Source organism: Molothrus aeneus, chromosome 6, assembly GCF_037042795.1.
Source record: "Molothrus aeneus isolate 106 chromosome 6, BPBGC_Maene_1.0, whole genome shotgun sequence".
Classification (NCBI taxonomy): Eukaryota; Metazoa; Chordata; class Aves; order Passeriformes; family Icteridae; genus Molothrus; species Molothrus aeneus.
Genome location: NC_089651.1, coordinates 1,408,452 through 1,430,459, shown reverse-complemented (window position 1 = coordinate 1,430,459; position 22,008 = coordinate 1,408,452). Strand labels below are relative to the sequence as shown.

The following is a 22,008-nucleotide window of genomic DNA, read 5'->3' as shown; positions in this document are numbered from 1 at the left end:
CTTCTGAAATAAAAATACTGGAGTAAAGCAAAAACAGTGGAAAAGATAAACTTTTGTGTTTTAAGGCTAGAAGGTTAATATTTGAATACAGGGATTTTTTCTCATTAAAATGTATTTTTAGTTATTTACAGCACAAAGTTGTATAGATTCTTCAAGTACATTGAAAACAGAGACGTGGCCAAATCAGTTCTGAAGGAAAGGGGGCTCAAGAAGATCCGACTGGGCATCGAAGGTAAGAGAAGCATTGCTTGTGCTCTCCCTCCCTCCCTTCCTCTTTGGCCTTCAGGGTCTGCTGCTCTTCTCTGCTGTGTGTCTTTCTCTGTGGCTGGAAAATAAGGGGTCAGTGTTGTCTTTCCTGCTGAGGCTGGGTGACAGAATGGCCAGAGCTGGAAAACCTGACTGTGGGCTCCAGACCGGTGTCCGAGCTGTGGGCTCTGTGCACACAACTCAGGTGCTTTCTACTGCCTTCATGACTTGCATCCCATGCCCTTTGCCCTTTAGTTTCCACACAAAAGCTTCTCTGTGCTTTGTCTGAGGTAACAAGGCATTTGTACAGCTCTGGAGATTGTGTTCTTGGGCTGTATCCTTTCCAGAGTGTGAAATGAAAAATGTCGTGTTAAGTGGCAGGCAGACATTTTCTTTCAGGAAGTACAAAACTATCCAGTGGATCAGTGAAGTGCAAAGAAATACTGATCTGAAATAAACATCATGTATCTTAGGAGGCTGCTCTGTAATATCTGACTGAGTAATCTGATTTTTATCATGAATGTAAGAAGTGGGTTTCTTTGCATTACATTTTTCTTCTGATTGCTGACCCAGATATTTTAGAATCCAGCGTTTATAATTAGCAGGATTTCTATCATTCACTCACCAAGTTGTCATAGTTACATTTGTAATTTGCCAAGAAAAAGCAAATGCTTTTAACTGGTGAGCCCTAAAATAACTAATTTCAACTGAACAAGGTGGGAGCCTTTCAGCTAAACAAGAGCTGGCCCTGCCTGTAATGCTGGCTAATAGCAGATTATTTCTGCTGGCATTTCTTGGTTTGACAAGGAACAGCTGTGGCACCAAACTGTGATGCTGGTGCCCTGCAGTAATGTGCAAAATGGACATTATTGTTGGGGCACAGGGAGAGGTGACTCGAACACAGCACAACCATCTGCACTGGCAGTGCCAGTGGCTGCTGTGCTGTGTCCCAGCAGGGCTGATGGGCTGTGCTCTGTAGGGGCTGTGCTCTGTAGGGGCTGTGCTCTGTAGGGGCTGTGCTCTGTAGGGGCTGTGCTCTGTAGGGCTGTGCTCTGTAGGGCTGTGCTCTGTAGGGGCTGTGCTGATGGGCTGTGCTCTGTACAGTCAGGGCTGATGTTGCTGTGCTCTGTAGGGCTGTGCTGATGGGCTGTGCTCTATAAGGGCTGTGCTCTATAGGGCTGTGCTCTGTAGGGGCTGTGCTCTGTAGGGCTGTGCTGATGGGCTGTGCTCTGTAAGGGCTGTGCTCTGTAGGGGCTGTGCTCTGTAGGGCTGTGCTGATGGGCTGTGCTCTGTACAGTCAGGGCTGATGTTGCTGTGTTCTGTAGGGGCTGTGCTCTGTAGGGCAGTGCTGATGGGCTGTGCTCTGTAGGGGCTGTGCTCTGTAGGGCTGTGCTCTGTAGGGCAGTGCTGATGGGCTGTGCTCTGTAGGGGCTGTGCTCTGTAGGGCTGTGCTGATGGGCTGTGCTCTGTACAGTCAGGGCTGATGTTGCTGTGCCCCTGCCTTTGCCAGGTTACCCCACGTACAAGGAGAAGGTGAAGAAGCGGCCGGGCGGGCGGCCGGAGGTGATCTACAACTACGTGCAGAGGCCGTTCATCCGCATGTCCTGGGAGAAGGAGGAGGGCAAGAGCCGGCACGTTGACTTCCAGTGCGTGAAGAGCAAATCCATCACCAACCTGGCGGCGGCAGCAGCGGACATCCCGCAGGACCAGCTGGTGGTGATGCACCCCACGCCGCAGGTGGACGAGCTGGACATCCTGCCCATGCACCCGGCCCCCAGCAGCAGCGAGCCCGAGGCCGAGGGCCAGAACCCCCCGCTCTGAGCGCGCTGCCCCACCGCACGCATGCTCCTGCAGTGACTGCACCCAGCCCATCCCGCACTGCAACGCCAGTTTTCCATTGTGTCCCGGTGTTTAGGATACTGCAGCAGGGACCTGGCACGGCCCCAGGGCATGCCTGGTGGCTCGGGGAGGAGCGCAGCCGGCGCTGGGCTCGGTGCCGTTCGTGTCTGTGTTTACCGTAGGTTGTGACGTTGGTGACCGTGAGCTGGCCTGGCCCCGCTCCGTGGCTCCGCGGCCCCGCGGTGGCACGGCCTTAGGAAGCAGAGTGGGAATTGATAGTAGCACTTTACAAATGGTTGAGAAGTGGAATTTGAAGCCATTTTTTATAAATGTATTGCACAATACTAACAAAGTGCTTCTATCAAAGGTGTTAACTGTACATAGTTTTGCTCTGAATAGATTGACCCTTTTGAAGTTATTGTATATGGTTGAGCACAAAACTACTTACTCCTGGGTTTTTGGATTGAGGATGTGATTCAATGACCCACGTAACATCTTGTTCAAGTTCTTTAGTGAATTTTTTCACTTGTTTGCAGCGTGAGCCATGTTCAAAAATTGTGAACAACGGACAGGGGCTTTATCTTAAATTTTGCCTTACCTTAAGCTGTTCACAAATATTTATTTAATACATTTTTCATAAGTGTCATGAAATAGGAAAATGCAAATGGTTCATTCTTCATTTATTAATGATTGTAAACAAGTTTTTCATGCAAATAAAGTTTCCATTATTTTAATGGGCTTGAATTATCTGTGAATTATGAATTTTGCAAGTAGTTGCTTTTCTTTCCTCGGGGGAAGGATGTTTAAGTGAAAAACAAGTGTTTCTTAAAGATAATCAGCCCATTTCAACGCACCTGCCTGTTGTGCTTTTCTCGGGATCAACATGGATCTAGGAGTAAGTAACAAGAGCTTCTCTGGGAATATTGTCATGACAAAGGAATGTAAGTGTAGGTAAGGCACTGGCTTTCCTCCCTTTTCTCCCAAGGCTAAAGAAATGATAAATACCAAGTGCTTCTAGCATGCACCTTCAGCAGGGTTTTATCAAATTTATTTATCAAAGTAAATACTCCATCTTAGAACAAGGGAAACATTTATTTTAAAAATATTTAACTGTCTAATACATTACACTTTAACAATATTTATAGTAAAGGATTCTTACAAGAAAGAATAAACGGCTTTATGGTACAATTAGTATAAGAAATATCCACATGGGGACTGTTTTGCAGTGTAAAAACACACCATACATCTGAAATGGTCATTTGCATATAAAAGCTACCACTGATGCCAGTGAGTTGCACAGTGATTTAAAAAAAATTCAAACAACAGAATCCAAAATATACAAGTATTGCAAGCTATACACAGCTAACCAAATCAACACAGAACACTGTAGCAGGTTATTCCACTTTGTCTGAAGTTACACATGGTAGGATGAGTTGCATTCTGACGCAGCTTTTATGAAGTTCCCACATAAAAGCCTCTCAGTCCCACGGGTTTCACAGAGTGCAGAGCCCCACCAGTGAATGCACTTGGCTGTTGGCTGCTGGCTCCTCACAGGGGCCAGGGCAGGTCGCTGAAGTCCACGGGGCCGCCGAGCCCCGCGTCGGCCTCCAGCAGGCTCATGATGACCGCCATGGCCGCCTCGTCGTTGCTGGGGCTGCTGGAGCCCTGCTCCGTGTCGATCATGTCCATGCCGATGTGGGAGTTCTCCCCTGCAGGGACACAGCACAGCCAGCGCCTCAGGGGCTGCCCCCTCCCTGCACTGCTCCTCTGGGGCACAGCCAGGGCCTTGGGGACACCCCTGCTAGCTGGGTCACTCCCCAGCAAGGGCCACCGCGGCTCACAGGGACAGCCTGAGTGCCAGAGTGCACACACAGCGCTGCAGCAGCAGCTGAGCTGCTGAGCTGCTTCACGCTGACTCAGGAAAAGAGGCTTCCAAGCACTGCCTAAGGACATTTCAGTATGAAGGAACTTTACAAAACAGGTACAAAACACCTGCTGCCAGGTGCCTCCTGGGGCACACAGTGCTCAGCTGTGGGCTTTGTGCTTCAGCAGGTAAAAGCAAGTTGCTGCTAAGAACAACCAATGTCCATGTGTGTTCAGCTGGCACTGAGGGTGTTCATGAGTGACTTCACTTACCCAGGATAGAGGAGTTGTCGGAATATGGGTACCCAGAATTATCCTGGATTTGCCCGGACAGCAGCCCAGCTGAAGAAATGTCTGGAGTGCCACCATTCAAGATCTTGAAAGACAAAACAGAAGCTCTAAAGCAGCATGAAATGGTGCGTTAAGTCTTAAATTGTCCTATACTGGAATTTTTAATATAGGGCAGATGGACTTCCCAAAATAACCCTGTGGTTTATAACAAACAATCTTCTAAAGAAGGAGAAATATCAAGGGGGTGCTGAAAACACCCCAGCCCTCCACCTGCATTTTCCTTTATGTCATGCCAGCAGCCCCTATTCTGTGGGCATGTTGAGCACTGTAGGGCAGAAGAAGAAAGAATAACTATTACCAGAATTGTAACTCTGTTCCAACCTGGAGCTTTATTTCAGTAACAAAGAGAGCTGGGAATAGACAGAAATATTTACTGTCTGTTCCAGTACAAGCAATTCTTACAAGCAAGTCATCATTTCTGAGAAAAAAAAGGTTAAGTAAGTCAGAAGCAGTGCATAAGGATCTGGATATGCTTTGGATAAGACTTCTACAAGCGTTTAGAGATTGCTTGAGTAGCACTCAGGTGCCATTACCAGCACTGAGCCACCTGAACTCTTGTCCTGGCTGCTTCCAGCAATCTCAGAGCAAGGCAGGTGCACGGTGTTGACTTAAAAATACCCTCTGAGTGCCCAGGCAAGCACTGAGCTGTGCTGGTTTGTGCTCAGTGGTGGCCTTCCTCGGGCACAGCCAGTGCTGCAGTGCCAGCAGTGCCAGCCTTCACCAGCACGGGGTGTCAGAGAGTTTCTGGAGGCTGGAGAGATGAGCAGAGCTGTTCCTTGCAGCTCTGCTGCAAACATCCAACCTACAGGGCGGGTGTCAAACACTGCTGGAGTTTGGGACACGCTGCTGGCTGCCCCTCAGAACAGGGGCTGTGACCCCTCAGTGCTGTGGCTGGGCCCCTTTTCCAGCCCAGCAGGCAGGAGCTGTTCCCTGAGCACAGTCCCACATTCCCTGCCCTGACTGGCCCAGCCTGGGGGAAGCTCATTCTCACCTTCTTCCCTCCTGGCGAGGATGTGTCGGGCGGGGGCGTGCTGGTGATGTTCAGGGGACTTGAGCCACAGCTGGAAGGTGATGATCCTCTTATCCTAAAACGTGCATAAAACAGGGCATGCATTTACAAGCAACTCAGAGACCTGGAGCTTTAAGTACTGACTTCAGTATCAGGTGCCATAAAAAAAAGCTTGAGCTTCATTTTTGTCATCTCCCTTTTTTGTGTTCCTCACGCCAGCAGGAGCGGCAATGCTGTTATCTGCAGCCAGACCAACAGTCCTGTGTAAATCCAGCCTGCTTGATCTGCAAGCTTTACCTCCTCCCTGTTTTTTTCCTGGGCAGCTTTCACAGAGTCAGAAGGAAAAGGTCCTGGCTGCTAAGGAAAGCCTCGTTTTTGAGTATTTTACTTCAATTTCCACCAGCTAAGAGTTCCAGCTGCCTCAGTCACAGTAACCCAGACTCCTCCAGTGAGCTCCTGCTCCAGAAGTCCATTGGACACTGGATTGTTTGTAACTGCTCAAAGCCACATTGTTCACTTCCATTTTCCATAGCCTGATCAAACATCGTTAATAATGAATAATGTATTGACTGTAGCACCAACGAATCTCCAGACTAAAGGGAGGAGGGGTAGTTACAGGAAAAGCAATGGAAATGGGATTCTTCTCCTTGGCAGAGTTCCCCTGGGAAAGCTGAACAGAAGGCAGCTTTGGAAAATAGTAACAGCTGCTGAAAAAGGACTGGAACTAACCCAGGGTCCGAACTGAAATGCAAACATGGGTGGTAACCGCACTACTACACTCACTTGGGCTAATCAAATGTTTCACAGCTACTAAAAGGGATGGTTTTAAAGCTTCAAAGTCATTTCAGCCATGTTTTTCTTTTTTCCTATTCCTACAGAGAGGAATGCAGCCTCAGGCATAGGTCTGCAGCTGCCTCAAGTGAGGACAGAGGGAGTCTCCTGCCTGCAGCAGGAACAAAACTGTGGGAAACAGACTGAATGTGTTCCTGGACTGCAGCTCAGCCTGGTTAAATTGCTGCCACTGAACACCTGCTGGGTGAGACCCCTTTTAGAGGAAAGGAAACAGTTCCCAACAGGAAATCAGTGAGGAACAGGGATTTTTAGCCAACAGAAATGATGTGGTACCCCCTGAAAGCAGCTGCTCACACAGGTGAGAACACGAGAAGCAGCTGTGGATCCCCACAGCCCCTCGGTGACCCTGGGCTTGACCCAGCCCCACATCCTGACAGCCATGGGAAGGCCCCAGCACTGTGTCCTTGCCCCAGGAGCTGCAGGGGAACTGCAAAGCTCATCATGCACATCTAACAACCCCAAAAGCATCTGAGCAAATGGACTGCATGAAAACAAACATTGCTGTTTTGGCACACAGTCAATAGCTTTGGCATTTGGAGGTTGTGCCACTCACAGCCTCAAGTCACTGGGAAAAGAGCAGTCTGGAATGGATTTGTTTCTAGGTAGCTGCTCTTTTTAACTCCTCTTTCTGGTAAACAGGCCATCATCATCACCACTGCAAACACATGCCAGTAGTGGAATCAGAAATCAGTCTCTTGCAGCAGGAAGCTGAAGGCTGTAACTCTTCATGCTTTCCCTGTGGGCTGACTGCCTCAGGGAGGCTGAACAGGAATCTGTAGTGTCTCAGTAAGGCTGGATCATTCCTTATTCAGCTTGAATAAATTGTTCTTGCAGAGGAAATTAAGGAAGTCTAACTCCTCTTAAAGAACAGGAATAAAAGAACTCAACTCCACACCATTTTCTCTCACCTGTGAATCTCCATGATTTCTTCAGCAATCATCCTCCCTATTTTCCCTGCCCCAGCTCTTGTTCCACCTGGAATTCCAGGCACAGTGGGATGGGTCCTTTTGGGGCCACCTGAAATGAGCAGAAATGTTAAGGTCAGAGAAAAGCTTGCAAACTTTCTCCACAAGGCAACTGTGTTTAGGCTTTGAGTGGCTGCAGGACCTTCTGAACAGGATTTATTGACAGTTCCACCAACTGCTGAGTGCCTTCAAATGGATGAAAAGCTCTGGCTTGCACTGAGCTGTGCTGGGTCTCAGATGTCCCTCTGTGCCAGCAGGGACAGGACAGGCCCCAACTCTTTTAGAATCTGGCTGTTCTCTTTCAGAACTGAGCATCTGGTGCTACCTCTTGTCCAGAGCTGGTACAGCATGGCCTTGTCAGACCCTGTGCTAAACAGGCCCTTCTCCAAACATGTTTGTTCTCTGCTTTGTGTGAAGAACTTGCCAGTGCATACTCCACTCAATATGAGATAAACCCAAGGGAGCTGATGACTGCAGGTGACTGCAGGAATGTAAGAGTGAAGGGAAAAGTGAGGTGTGAGCAGTTAGGAGCTGTTTCTGTAATGTGTTTTCACACTTGCACAGCACTTGGGAGGTTGGAAAGAACACCTCCACTTGGGAGGAGCACCTGCAAAGAGCCTGATATACTCCAAGCAGAGAAAAGCCCCCAGTGAGAGGGCAGGAAAGGCCTCAGCATTGCTTACCCAGAATGGATAATGCTTCTGGAAATGCAGATTTACCAACAGCCACCCTCAGCAGGTGTGGCTCAGACCCAAAGCTAAACCTCATTTTCCTTAGGATATGAACAAATCTCAGTGCAGGAGGGCAGCATGAGTGTGCAGGCAGGACGAGCTGCTGTCCAGGCAGGAGAGGCAGGGATGGCTGAGGCTGGAGTTACCTTCTCCAGCCTGGAGCACGCTGTCCATGCTGTGTGGGGACGCCGCCAGCTGCGGAAACGCCGCGTCCCCGCTCTCCAGGACCGTGGTGCTGTGGAGGGCAAGGATGAGAAAAATCAGGGAGAGAAAACCCTACAGAGGTAGAAAAGCCTCCCAGTGATTACAACCCAGGTCATGCAGCCAGAGTTTCAGCATGGAATGCTTCAGGGTTTCAGCAGTGTCACCTCTGAGACTGACACCGGGGCTGGATAAACAACAGGGATCAACCACCCTGTTCCACCTCCAAGTGTGCAGTGCCAGAGCCCAACAGCCTCTCTCAGCACAGAACTCCTCTGCAGGAATTATTCTGCTGAGAAGTCACCTCAAGAGAAAGGAAAAGAGGGGGGAAATACCTGCCAAAGCAAAGAAATGCAGGCCCCTTAAGTTCCTACAAAGACCAAATCCCAGCTTTTCCCAAAGAAAGAACATATTTCTATTTTCTGCAAGCTTCAACGACCAGAAATTAAATTACTGCAATTTTTAAACTAAACCTGGGGTTGTTTTAACTCCCTGGGGTGTTGTCTGGAGAAGACAGCTATTGCCATACAGAAGGTGTGCACATATTTAGGTCAAATCTCATATGAGAAAAGGGCAAAGCAATGGGCATTCCCAGGCACCTGCTGGGGGAAAAGCACTTACGAAACCACTGTGTTTGTGGAGACAATGTATTCTACTTCTTTGGTCCAAGGGTTCATGAAACTGAACCAGCGACTCCGCAACGTAATAAAAGAGCCATCTTTTATTTTAAACTTGTAGCAGTTAGTTGTAATTTTTTCTCTTGTCTGCAAAACTGAAGACAGGCAGAAAGCAATTCATTAGTGTCAAGCAGGCACCACAACATAAATAGAGCCCTTCTCAGGGAAAACCCAGTTAATTCCTCCCCACATCCCTCAAGAAAAATGCTATTCCTCCCTCATCCCCCTCACCCATCCTGAAGCTCAAATATTCCCTACAAATCCATGCAAGTCTGAGGTAATCACAGTGTTTGGCACACACAGCACAATGCTCTTGACTAAAGCATTTGCAAACAGCAATACCCAAATCTTTTCAAGTATTTGGTTTCCTTAATACACAATAACTGTTCCCAATATTTTGAACAAAATTTCTTTCCTGAATTATTAAGAGCCATACCTTGTCTGTGACATTCTGCAAGATGTGCTATATCATCTTGATGGAAATATTCATAACATGAAGTACCTAGAAGTTCCTGGGGTAAGTATGCCAGGATGGCTGTTGCCCTGGGGAAGGGAGAGAGAGGAAGAAAATTAAAAAAAAAAAAAAAAAAAAAATCTTTTCAAGTTGAAGTATTAGTCAGAGATTCCTAAAGCTCACACTGAGGCTGGGAAAGGCTCAAGTAATGCAGAAAGGAATTTTCGGCTTAGAAGGAAAAAAACAAATCCTTAATACTATTTTTAATTCTCAGGTAATTAAAAAAGTACCTAACACCCAGAGCCCTCAGGTATTACATTTGACCTACCATCACCAGTGGGGATGTAAGTCTTTCTAAATAGCTTTGAAGATTTGCTGTAATTTTGGGAATTGAAGCCTGAAAAAAGCTGCCTTGTAGCAGCCACGAGACAACACAAAGCTTTCTGCACCAAGTGCCCCTGCACAACAACATCCAAGGCTTGGAGAACTCCAGGGTGGGACAGAACAACACCACACCAAACTTGACTTGGATTTTGTACATTTCTTAGAGGAAAATTCTTAGAATTCTTTAGAAGAATTCTCTGGAAGAATTTTCTTAGAAAATAATCTGTGTTTCTTAGAAGAAAATTACTGAGGGAGAAGTGAAGATTCCTTGAAGAAGCTGAAATAAGTGTCACAATTCCAAACCATTCCAATTCAAATTAAACATGAAGAGCAATAAGGAACAAACCCAGGTAGATTAACATCTCGTCTGCAATCTCAAAAAAGCCCAAATTAAACAATATAAAATGCAGAAATTAGTACATATTAACAATTATGAATAAGAACGGAGGGGAAAAAAGCTGAAGCACCAAATCCACAGTATTTCAATGTGGGGCATTTTTGTATGTTCCCAAACACAAGACACCTCAAGCCCTCCTTGACAGGGAGACCAACACCCTCAGCCTTGGAGAAGGAAACAAGAATTCAAACTGACTTCTGCAGGGTGAGCCTTATGCCTGGCCACTTAGAACTCCAAGGAATCATCAAAGCAATCTCTGAGAGAATCACAAAGCAGCAAAACCAAGCCTGTCTTTAAAATGGAAGAGCTGGGAAGCCAGTCAAGCTCATTCCAGTATATTTCCAAGAACTTTAATAACCAAGGCTTTCAGCAGCACTGCTGTGGTGGGACACCCCACACAGAGGGGGAACAACCAGCATGAGCAGCTACAGGGAATTTGTCAAGCCTTTTCTTTTCACAGCAGGTGCTGTGGAAAGGAGAATCTGCACCAAATTACAGCCACCAACAGACTGGGTGCATTCAATATCTGACCATGTTCTATGATGCAAGGAAGGAAATTGTTTGTGTCCTTCTGGAATTTCATCCTGTATTTACTTTTCTCCTCAGCTTGCTTCTCCCACTTAACAAGGCAGCTCTGAATCCTGAAGCTGTATCTGATAACATCTGCATAGATAATAAACTTAATTTTACTCTCAAATTCAGCATGCAGACCCATCAGAAGTCCTGAATAAGTAAGAGGAGAGATGATTCTCTCTAAAACTCTGCTCAGTGTAGCTGCCATTCCAACAGAGAACTGTTCAGCAGCTCCCTGGCTGAGGCAGCCCAGCTAATTGGTACCTAATCCATTGTTGTGCTTCCCCAGGGACCATGAAATCCATGGAGACAGAAAAGGTCACAGGGAGTTTAGGAAGTGTTTCTTTCTTGAGTTCCTTGGACAGATGATAAATGAACAGTGCAAGTCTATATGAACAAAACAACCTGACTTGGAAATAAATTGTTTTCAACTTTTATAGGTGCCTAAATATTCTCCAGGAAAAGCAAGGATCATTGGATGTCAGCTTCAGGCCTACAGATGAGGCTTTCTTCTAAATAAATTCCCTTTCAAAGAGTTCTTTGAAGTAGCATAGACAGCCCAAGGATGTAAACAACAGCTGGAAAACAATTCAGTAAAAGCATATGTGCTTAAATCCAATGGGTCAATATTTTCTGAGTCTCATTATTTTAAAAATGACTTCAAACTACACATGAGGGGAATAAGCCTGATCTTTTGAAAATAAAACTTGTCTATAAACAAGACAGAATGGCGTTTTCTGAGCAACAGGAAGCTCTGAATGCTCCCACAGCTCCCAGAGTGAGCACCAGCTCTGAGCACTCAGGAGTTGGTATTTTCATAAGCTTTCTATCAAATAAAAAAACCCCAAACATCCCAACCTAACCAAAACCCACAAACCCAACCACTCCAAAACAGATAAATAATATAAAAAAATAAATATTCTCTGCACTTGAATTCCTCCATGACTATCCTCTGCTTCCTTTCAAAGGGCACTAAAGATCAGCTGAGTCTCCCCTGAACCCAATTCCAGCAGGCAGATTCTGTCCGAGTTTGGAGTCTGGGCTTTTCTGTGTCTCAAGCAGCTGAGGCAAAGCCACAGGGAAACTGAAGCAGGCTCATCTGGGCACTCTCAATTCCTCTTGACAAGGAAGGCAACCAAGCATCCCTCTCCAACCAACCCAGCATAACCTCTCCATTAACATCCTTCAATCTCCTACTTTTCCCTCCACCATCCAGTAATTTTCAAGGAAGATTCAGGTCATATGTACCTGCTACTGAAGAAAATTCAAGGCCTTTCTTTTGGAAAAGGAAAGAATGACCCTTTTAGATAATAAATTGATGTTTGAAAGCAGATACCACATGGGCACAAGTTCTCAAACTGTTTCCAGGAGATAACCCTTATGAAAAGCTTTCCTTCTTACAAACACAAAGGGTCCCAGAGAGAAGCATTAATCCAGCAGAATGTGTCCTAGTAAACAGTTATGTAAGTGTACATGCTAGCAAAGCCTAACCCAGCTCTGCAGCCTCTCAACAGCCTGGTGTTTGCAAGAGGTTTCATGTAACAGAGGGAGCAATTAGGGTCCAGTTTCAAACCATTTTTTTCTGAAGATTACACACATACAGAATACATACCCCCCTAATGAATTGGCAGAAAAGATCCTGGCGTTATTCTGCCACATTTTTGGAAGTTTGGGGGATTTTTTAAAAAATTTCATCAGCCACGCTGAATTAATGCATAGTAACAGCTTCAAGTTCCACCTCAAAGCCAACCCAGTAAAAAAAAGCTCAAAAGGGCAGCAATTCCTTTTCCCAATAGTATTCATGTGAAATACAAAGCTGTGCTTCGTGTCAGGTACATGCAGGCAATGTGTGTATTTGTGATTGTGATATGTGTGGAAACCGACCATGGGACAGTTATAAAGACGAATTCTAATAATAACTGAGAAAGTAAAGCATGGAAGAAGGCCTTTGAACCTGTCCTTTGTTCGCAATTAACCTTAGTTGATTTAGGAGCATTTGAATTAAAGCGTTAAGGATGTTGCTCTTTGCTTGTAGTTAAGCCTTAAAGAGTTCTGCAATAACAACCTTTTGAAGTTTAATTTTAGAATATTGCTTGTATCCTTGAAACTATAGCTTTGGAATATATATAAAGGAAATATGCTTATCTCAGGCCTTAACAAAACAGAGAAAAGCAGCTTGACAAAGGAAGATGAAGATCAACTCAAGGATTAATAGTTTCGACCAAGGGAAGCTGGACATCACTGTTATGAGATCTATAGTCCTTGCAATTAAAAGGTGGACTCACATCTGGGGAGCTGGACTCCACCAGATGGGATTCGTCTTTCTTCTTTCAGAAACCAGACCAGCACCATCTGGGATACTCCTTTCTGGGATACATCCTGAGAGAAACTAAATCACAATAGTGTATAGAATTGTGACGTAAAAATTGGGAATAGAAACTGCTGATGAGTAAAAATTGGGAATAGAAACTGCTGAGAAAGCTGATGAGTACACCTACAAATACCTGTAAGCCTCAACTATCGGTGTGCAGTTGGAGGGAACACTTCCCCCACTGTACCCAGCGCTGTATTGCTCATACTTGACCATCCTAATTAATAAATTGATTGCTGCTGGAATATTGGCCTAGTCAAGCTTCTTTTTTATAACAATAGTAACATCTCTGAGCTCCATCTGAAAGCCAACCCAGTAAAAAAAGCTCAAAAGGGCAGCAACTCCTTTTCCCAACGGTATCCACACAGTGCTGCCAGGCAAGCTGAGGCTGAGGCGGCGCTGGGCAGGGAGCTGGGGTGGAAGCTGTTAGGGGGATCCTCACCTCTGATCTACAAAGACGAACTTGCCGTCGATGGCGTGCCGGGACACGTACTCGGTGGGCTTCACCCGGATCTCGCCGTTGGCCGGCTGCGGCACCACGTGGGGATGGAGCCTCCCGATGGCAACAAGGCAGCTCAGGTTACAGCCCTCGTTATCGGGCTCGTTATCTTCATCCAGGCCCATCTTTGTTGGAGGCCAGCTTTTTAAGTAGCCTGTGCTATGAATAGTGCAAAAGCTTTTGCGGTCTGCTGTGAAAAGAAAACAAACAAAAAAACAAACCAAAAAACAAACAAACAAAAAAAACCAAAAAAACAAACCAACAAAACCCAAGAAAGCAGTTAGGTCGTGGGTACAGCTTTGGAGAACTTCAACTCAATTCTGCTAATAATGCACCCCCTCTCTCATGCAGGAAATGTGGGATACTCTTCTCTAAGGCAGGGCTGGGGGTGCTCATCCTGGAGCAAAGGAGGCTCAGGGGTGACTTTATTACTGTCTAGAACTGCCTGACAGGAGGGTGCAGCCAGGCGGGGATCAGCCTCTCCTCCCGGGCAGCCGTGACAGGATGAGAGGACACGGCCTCCAGCTGCATCAGGGGAGGTTCAGGTTGGACATCAGCAGGAATTGCTTCCCAGAAAGGATTGTCCAGCATGGGAAGGGGCTGCCCAGGGAGGTGCTGGAGTCCCCATCCCTGGAGGTGCTCAAGGAGTGACAGAGCTCTCGGTGCCACAGCCTGGCTGACAGGGGGATGGTTGCTCAAAGGCCGGGACTCAATGATCTTGGAAACCTTTTCCAACCTTAACGACTCTGTGATTCCAAGGGCTTTTTCAGCACTCCTGCTGAAATGCAGCTAATCTGAGATAATCCAATAAACAATTTATCTTGGCAAAACCACTGTTTAGGAGAAACATCACATAGTTCAGACCAAGGTTGCTTTTGGTAATTTTGAGCAGAAATTGCATCACATTTTATTATTTCAGCAAAAGAGGCAAATAACCCAAAGGAACGTATGAAGAAATTAGTAGATTAATAAATAAGATGCCTCTTTCATCTTAACCTGAGGCTCCTACAAACCCCATGTTTGGCAGAACATACTCTCTCTGGGGTATGTGGGGCACACAGGGGTGATGAAGATTTGCAATGGCCAGTAAAAGTCAGTATCCAAAAGAATTCCCATTCCTCAGCACTGAGCAGGCCTGAAAACTCCAAGGAAGATGACTTTCATAGGTGGAGTAAAAGGCTAATGCCAACTACTCAGACCTCAGCAGAGAGCACAAAAGCAGGATCCAAGGCTGAGGCTGAGGCTGAACCTCACAGGGAGTTGGGGCAGCTGCCACAGCCAAAGAATGCACCAAAATTGCCTCTGCTCTCTTGCTGTTTGTCTTTTCACTTTAACTAAACCAAATGTATCATTCACAGTACTCAAAGAAGAAACCTTCACATTTGGGCTAAATATATATTCCAACATGCTTAGAACAATAGGCTGCAGAGGAGAAAATATTACCAACACTGCTAATGCTAAAAGGTGTAGAAACACCACGTTTCCAGTACTCACAATGTACCAAACCCACAGATGAACTTAGAATTACACTCATTTTTTAAGGTGGATATCCATCCACACATCCCTGGGCAGAGAACAAGGAACAGCTCCCCTTTACTGGAGACATTGGCCAGGTGGTCAAGAGTGAATGTGATCTGACCAGTGTCTGAAGATGATGCAATAACCCCCCAGAGCTGCTGGCACACACTGCCTGAGAAAGTTTCAAGAAAGCAGAGTGGAGAATTTGGCTTTAAATGCTAATACAGGTGTGTAAGAGATACTGGAGGGGGGCGAGAGGGAGTTTGAAGAAGTAACAGACCAAGACATAGCTCAGAATCTCACTAAGAAACATTGACAAATGTAAAAAAATGCAACCACTGTGAATGGGCAGCATTAAAAAAAATCCTGACAGCCTTGGCAACAAAAGCATGATGGTTACCTTTCTTCTTTGAGCAGGTTGAAGGGAAATCCTTGTCTTCTACCTTGACAGAGGGCCTGTTGCACTTCATCCTGCAGAAGAAGGAGCGCCGTGCCCCGGAGCAGAGGCGCGAGGGCCCGGGCGTGATGTCTGTCTTGACCGGGAGTCCGGCTGCGAGCGAGGAGGCAGGGTCAGAGGGAACCACCCCAAACCCCACCCCACAGTGCTTCAACCCCACTGGGCCTTGCCTCTCCTGCTTCTGAGGTTTTGATGTGTGTGACTGTGCAGGACCCAGCTGATCATACTGATACCTCGGGTTTTAGCTTTTTATTTTTTCTTTCTTTTCGATTTTGTGCTGCTTTGGTGGTAGGTTTCATATAAGGGGTACTAAGGTGTGAGTTTTCATATAAGGGGATAGTAAGGTGTGGGTCTGGGTTTCATGTAAGGGGATGGTAAGCTCTCTTCACAGAGTAGGTAGACACAGCAATTCCTTCTCTATCTGGGGACCCAAGGACAGCCAATCCAGATCTCAGGCCCAAGAGCATAAACAGCGTGGACTGAAGAGAGAAAAAACAAGAAGGATGGGACTGCATGGGCTGGAGCTGTGGTTGGATAATTAGCTCCAATATGCTAATGGACCAAAACTGGTAAAAATGTGAGCTCTCGTGACCAAGCCCTCCTTTGCTTCCATCTTAGAGCCATCTGGGTACTGCCAGGGTGTGGCCTTTGAAGGCTCTTCAACAAATATCCACTTTATTCCCAATAACTCTGTCTTGCCTCTGTTCCAGCTCCTTAAGGCATCAATACCAACACTGCAACTTCTGACTCTGGTTTCTGCTGTTAGAGCACTGAGGCTGGAGAACACAGGGTTCTGAGTGCAAAGATCAGCAAGAGATTGGACAAATCCACACAAGTCCTGTGATAAACACTGCCATTTCTCTGAACTGGTTAAAAACAGAGAGATTACTCTATTATTATTCTGAGATTACTCAGAATTCCATACACAGTCACTCAGGAGGCTCCTGACCCTTCAGACTGGCCAGACTGCACTGGCACCCTCCCAGAAAACATGCGCATATGGAGCAGAAGAGTCCAAATGACACTCCAGGGAGAGATGGAGGAGAAAAGGTAGCAGGGACCCACACAGGAACTGCAAATCCCCAAGACCTCCAGTTATGTCTCAGAAGTCTCTCTTGCCTTGCAGAAATAATTGCACATGGACATGCCCTAACAATAAATCCTGACCTTTATCAGATTCTCACAGGGGATTCTTTTCTGTGGGAAAACCAACCAAAACACACCAGTCTGAGCCACCAGCAGAGTGCTGGTACCACCAGGGCTCTGGGAAGACATGGAATACTTCCATGGCATGCATCAGGAGCACAGGTATCAGCAAGGCCAGTGCTCCAAGGGCTGCTGGAGGATTTAATTCACACAGCAGCTTTTCCACAGCCTGCCATCCACTCCAACCATGACTGCATGGGGATATGTAAAATCAAGCAGCTGTCAACATGAACAAAAACTTCTCAGGCCTTGTGGGCTTTTAACGTAATTCCAATATTTTAGTGGAAAATGTGCCTCCCTTACAATCCCACTGGAGTGAGGTGATCTCCAGGAGGTCAGGCTGCCCTGCACCACATGGCCTCCACACTGCTGCACCATGGTGTGAGTACAAGCTGTGCTGAGTTACTCATGCCAAGACAAAAATAAATACATGCATACATCCTCATACTCTTCACCAGTATGAGTTCTTGAAACTCTACCAATCCGTCTATCATAGCAGATGGGAAGACTGTAATTCATAGTATTTATTTTTGCCCTAACTTTGTCAGAGCCATACAAAAAAAAAAAAAAAAACCAAAAAAACACACACAAAAAAACCCAACAAAAAACCAGGAGGCAGCACTGGATATTCATGCTTGACAACCAATGAAACCAGGAGCCAGAAAAAAACTTCAGCTGATTCTGCTGAAGCCTCCAGGCTCCCTGCCCTCAAATGATCTCCCCCAACTTCAGTTTCTGAAGTTGAGCTGGTGGCTTCTGTGAGCTGAGATCCAGGAGATTTCTGCTCCTGACAAGCATGAGACTTAATGGCCTGGAAATCTGCAGTTGTAAGATACCACCTTCCACTTAAGCAGTGCAGACTCCTGTTATGAGAGGGAATTAAACACCCACTCACCCCAAGAGCAGCAGAGATTCAGAACTACTTGAAAATACCAGAATGGAACAGAGCTAAGAGACATGGCAGGAAATGATTCCAAAGTTAAAAACCTTCTGAGAGAAAGGCTGGGTCACTGATGGCAGTAAGCAATAAATAAGTAGATAAATAAAATGAATCCTCTATCTTGGCTGACAGCTAAGGACTACCAAGATAATACTGAGTGTATTCTGACCATTTAGAATGATGGATTAGAAGAAATGGAAAAAGTTAAAGGTTTGATGCCTGGAAGAGAGAGGACACCTCACAGGTGAAGCCAGTTCCAGTAATGCCTCTGTGCCACAGTGCATGCCAAACCCAACAGCTTCCAGGAACTTGTTTCACACTTTGTTTTTTCTTTTTTTGTTCCTTGCTGTCTTTAAGCTACAACTTGCTTGGCATGAGACAATCCAGGCAGCATCCCCCCACATCCCCACTCGTGACACGAGGCAAAGCCCCAGCAGCAGTGACTCTAGGTGACATTTTTCCCAAAGCTGGGAACACTCACTTTTTGCATCTATAAGTCTTTCTCGTGGCGCGGTGTCAGAAGAAGAGAGCTGCTCCTTCACTTTGGCAATGTCTTTAGGATGGAGATAATCAAATAAACTTTGACCAATCAAATCATTCTGTAGAGATTGAACATTCAGTCAAAAAGTAAAATAATGGCTCAGTATGTTTTCTTCATTTTAGCATCCAGTATGAACAATCCTTTTACACATAGGTGTAACCAAGGAATACCAAACATCCAGATCCAGCCTCATTGCAGGGGGTTTGGACTGGATGACCTTTCAAGGGTCCCTTCCAAACAAACTACTTTAGTGCTAAATGATTTGATGGAAGGTTTTCTCTGTGTATTGAAGTTATGACTACATTACACAGTAATTCCTGTCATCATTTTCAGTAAGAGTTTTGCATGAATTGGCATGCTCAATTCTCCCCCACCAAATATCTGGTTTCTACTCAAGTCTTACTTCTTCTACCACACATTTGAATGAAGAAAAATCCTAATTGCAAATGTTCTCTTTCATTATTTACATATGAATTTAGCATATACCTGACTAAATGCTGTCTGAGGAAAACTTTTGAAGCTAATACAGGTTCAGATTTGATGAGGAGTGCAGATGACAGAAAGAATTAAGAGTATTTACACAATACATGGTCCAACTTAAGCCTTATGTTGAGCATATATTAAAAACCTGGCTTTGATATAACTGCTTTCCAGTTTCCATCAGTAAGTATGCAAGCAAAACCAGAACAGGTAGAAAGAAAACTAAGCTGAAAAATCCATGTGATGCTGCTGGAAAAACCCCAGACTGATGTTTCAATATTTGCTTGCACTCGCAATTAGGTAATGCTTTTGCAAGCCTGAGGGTAAATCCTTGAGCAGAATGCCTCAATCAGTGAATTAAATTTAGTTCCTTTTCACCTCTTGCTTTGAATGGAAACCAGAAAGAATCTTCTCTAATGACATGGCAGAGAAAAGCTCTCTCTCTTTGCAACACCTCTCAGCTTTCAAGACAGACTCTTCCCTACCCCCCCAGATAAAGGCATAACCATCAAAAAGCTCTCAAATCTTTTAAGACCTAATGTACTTAAAATGGAAAGGAATACCTGACTGTAGTTGAGGATCTTGAAGACAGATTCTGAAACAAACAGTATCTTTCCTCTGTCACAGCCCACAACAAAAAGGAATCCATCTGCTGCCTAATTGTGGGGGGAAGTGAAATCCCAAGTTATACATCCACATTGCATCGTTATAACCTTTAAAAGCACTTTGTGTACAGTAGAATTTCTACACTAGGAGAGCTGTCTTAACATTTAGAAGTAACTGAGTCAACAGGAAAAAATGTGAATTACAATGAAGGGGTTTTTTGCATCTGCAAACATTTTTTGGCACGATTCTGGGCATTGTGCCCAGAATGTAAAATAACTTTTAGGAGAAGAAAGAACCCAGGTCTTGTCCAATAATATTATGATTATGTTTAATAATGCCTTCAAATTAAAATGTTATTTTAACTGTACTTAAAAAAGCTCCTCTTTTAGAAACCAACCATAACCTGGATATTTATTTCTGTGCCTAGAGGCAAGCAATTCCTATTTGCAAAGTACTGTCTTTTAGTCACACACAAGCATGCAGGAATAGGCCCCAATTATGTATCTTCAGAGCCACAATGCTGCAGAAATTAAATTCTACATATGCTGCACCTGGACACTGCAGTGCTTCAACAATTACACAGCCACTAGAAAAGCTTAACTACTGACTAATGAGAGAAGAGAGAAGCTCCCCACACTATAAAAGCAGTGTAACAGCAGGCAGCCAAACACACTAAGTCATGTTACATCAGTAACCTCAATAAAAAGGTGTTCATTGTATCATTGTACACTGAAAATCACGGCAAGGTAAGCAAGGGCAGCAAGCCCACAAGAAAACTATTCATGTGGTTTGTACATGTAATAACTGAAGATTCCAATGGTTCCCATCTAAATTGCCCTCTTCAACGTTCCTGCTTAAATTAAGAAATGCTAGTCATCATTAAACACACTGACTCTGTGAAGTAGGCTCCAGATTTCTTAATTATCCTCCATAATCAAAACATTTTTAAGCTGATAGACAAGGCAGAAAAATACTGGTGGTGGGCTTTGGGAGAGCTATAGTCACAGATATTAATATCTCTTAATTAAAAGTTGGAACATACCCTGAGAATAAGGTGTTTTAATTCATCATCTGATAGAAAAGCAGGCTTGTAGTTTGCTTCTGTATATGGGTTTGTAGCACCTAAAGGAAACAAACAAACAATTCCCACATCGCCAACATTACACACTTAAATGAGCAATCTTCCTTTGGCTCCTTCTTAGGCTGCTGTTCATTGCAGGAGTTCTTCAAAATGAACTTTTTTTTGTTTTACTATCAACACGAGCTCTGTTGGTATTAACTTAAAAAAGGATGAAGCTTTTTTTGCTAAGACACAAGTACTGCATTAGAAATGCAAATTAAATGCCTCTGAGATATAAAAGTATTCCATAGTTTTGAACCCAAAGGCTGTCCTTGATTAATGGCCTGGTCTCAGAATTAGAAATTACAACAATAAGATATTAAAGAATAAAAACATTCAAACTATTTCTTCACCTTATAACTCAGTAAAACATGACAAGGTTATGTAAACAAATCATCACTGAGGAATTTACAAATCAATTCTCTCATTCCAAGCCAAAGATAAAACCCAGCATTACAATGACATCATCTTACAATGCCAAAACCCCAAAATTGGCAACAAATGAGGCAGCTATTTATTAAGGAGTAATTCTTCTCATTCTGTTCTCTTCATAAAGGCAGAGGAGAGTCAGATTAGTAACCACTGAAGTGTTATAAAGTATTAACCTCATCAAATGACAGTGGCAGGAAAGTTAAGCCTTCCAAAACTGTGAGGCTAAATATGACTGAAGGCACCAGCTCTCCTAGAAATGACAACAATCACCAGGATCTTCTTTACCATTAGCTGCATCCCTTTTTTCTTCTCAGTAATGCATTTCTTGAAGGCTTAAAGCTTTGAACAACAGCACCAATTGTACCCAGGCACTGATTCAGTCATGTGAAGCTTTAGGAACACACAGTGATTTCTCACAACCTCAACTCTTCCAAACCTGTGTGTTTCCCTTCAAGTGCTTGCAACAGAAACTGGTCAAAAAGACCAAAATTAAGTTTTCAAAGTACTCTCTATTTTTTCACACAGACCTAAAGGTACAAACAGAAAACCTTACAAGTCCTGTGGGAATATCATACCTAAAATCTAACCTCTCTATCCAACAACCTGGTACATTGCCTGCTTAGAGCAGTGCTCAGTAGTGCACCACAATCAACTGTGCACTGCCCTTAAGCCCTTTGTTCCCTCTCCCCACATGCCCCAGCTGCCTTGGTGCAGTGGAGTCTGGCAGTAGTGATAAATGGATGGAAAATAATCCTTTTCTCATCCCCAGGTTCCCCCAGCCACATCAGGGTATTTACTGGACCATGAACTAGTAAGCTGCGAATGAAAACTGAGCATCAGATGCTAAGAGAAGGGAGGAATCCTCCCAAAATGAATTAATATTGTATTTGTGGGGACCCTCGTGGCAGGGAGGAATGATGAATCTGACTCCATGTTCTCAGAAGGCTGATTTATTATTTTGTGATACTATATTATATTAAATAATACTAAACTATACTATACTAAAGAATACAGAAAGGACTTCCCAGAGCCCCGACACAGCTTGGCACTTGTTGGCCAGAGTCAAAACAACTCACACCAGAATCCAATCAAACAATCACCTGTGGTAAACAATCTCCAAACACATTCCAACGAGCAAAACAGAGGAGAAGCAAATGAGACATTTACTGTTTTCCTTTTTCTCTGAGACTTCTCAGCTTCCCAGGAGAAAAATCCTGGGCAAAGGGATTTTTCTGGAGAACGTGGATGTGACAAATTAACTTACTCCTTCAGGGCAAAAAAGGGAGAGGAAAAGTG

General features: G+C 44.7%; 2 protein-coding genes across 11 annotated transcripts in view; one reads left to right on the top strand and one right to left on the bottom strand.

The window, feature by feature from the left end:
* Nucleotides 1-2,819, top strand: part of BTBD10 (BTB domain containing 10) — a 29,311-nt gene extending 26,492 nt beyond the window's left edge. For all 7 annotated transcript variants that reach the window (XM_066552656.1, XM_066552658.1, XM_066552657.1 and 4 more), the window contains 2 exons: nt 122-232; nt 1,757-2,819. In XM_066552656.1, the coding sequence (XP_066408753.1) occupies nt 122-232; nt 1,757-2,067 (422 nt within the window). In that variant the 3' untranslated portion in view covers nt 2,068-2,819. The remainder of the gene's footprint in view (nt 1-121; nt 233-1,756) is intronic.
* A 292-nt stretch (nt 2,820-3,111) lies between these two features.
* The window catches only part of BMAL1 (basic helix-loop-helix ARNT like 1), a 50,988-nt gene continuing 32,091 nt past the window's right edge, over nt 3,112-22,008 (bottom strand). For 2 of the 4 annotated variants that reach the window (XM_066552649.1, XM_066552652.1), the window contains 12 exons: nt 20,203-20,282; nt 19,118-19,210; nt 18,015-18,132; nt 15,331-15,480; nt 13,356-13,602; nt 9,171-9,277; nt 8,679-8,829; nt 8,003-8,091; nt 7,069-7,177; nt 5,291-5,384; nt 4,222-4,324; nt 3,112-3,794 (listed from right to left, as the gene is read on the bottom strand). In XM_066552649.1, coding sequence (XP_066408746.1) covers nt 3,634-3,794; nt 4,222-4,324; nt 5,291-5,384; nt 7,069-7,177; nt 8,003-8,091; nt 8,679-8,829; nt 9,171-9,277; nt 13,356-13,602; nt 15,331-15,480; nt 18,015-18,132; nt 19,118-19,210; nt 20,203-20,282 — 1,502 coding nt within the window. In that variant the 3' untranslated portion in view covers nt 3,112-3,633. The remainder of the gene's footprint in view (nt 3,795-4,221; nt 4,325-5,290; nt 5,385-7,068; nt 7,178-8,002; nt 8,092-8,678; nt 8,830-9,170; nt 9,278-13,355; nt 13,603-15,330; nt 15,481-18,014; nt 18,133-19,117; nt 19,211-20,202; nt 20,283-22,008) is intronic. The other 2 variants (XM_066552650.1, XM_066552653.1) reach the window with 1 other exon arrangement.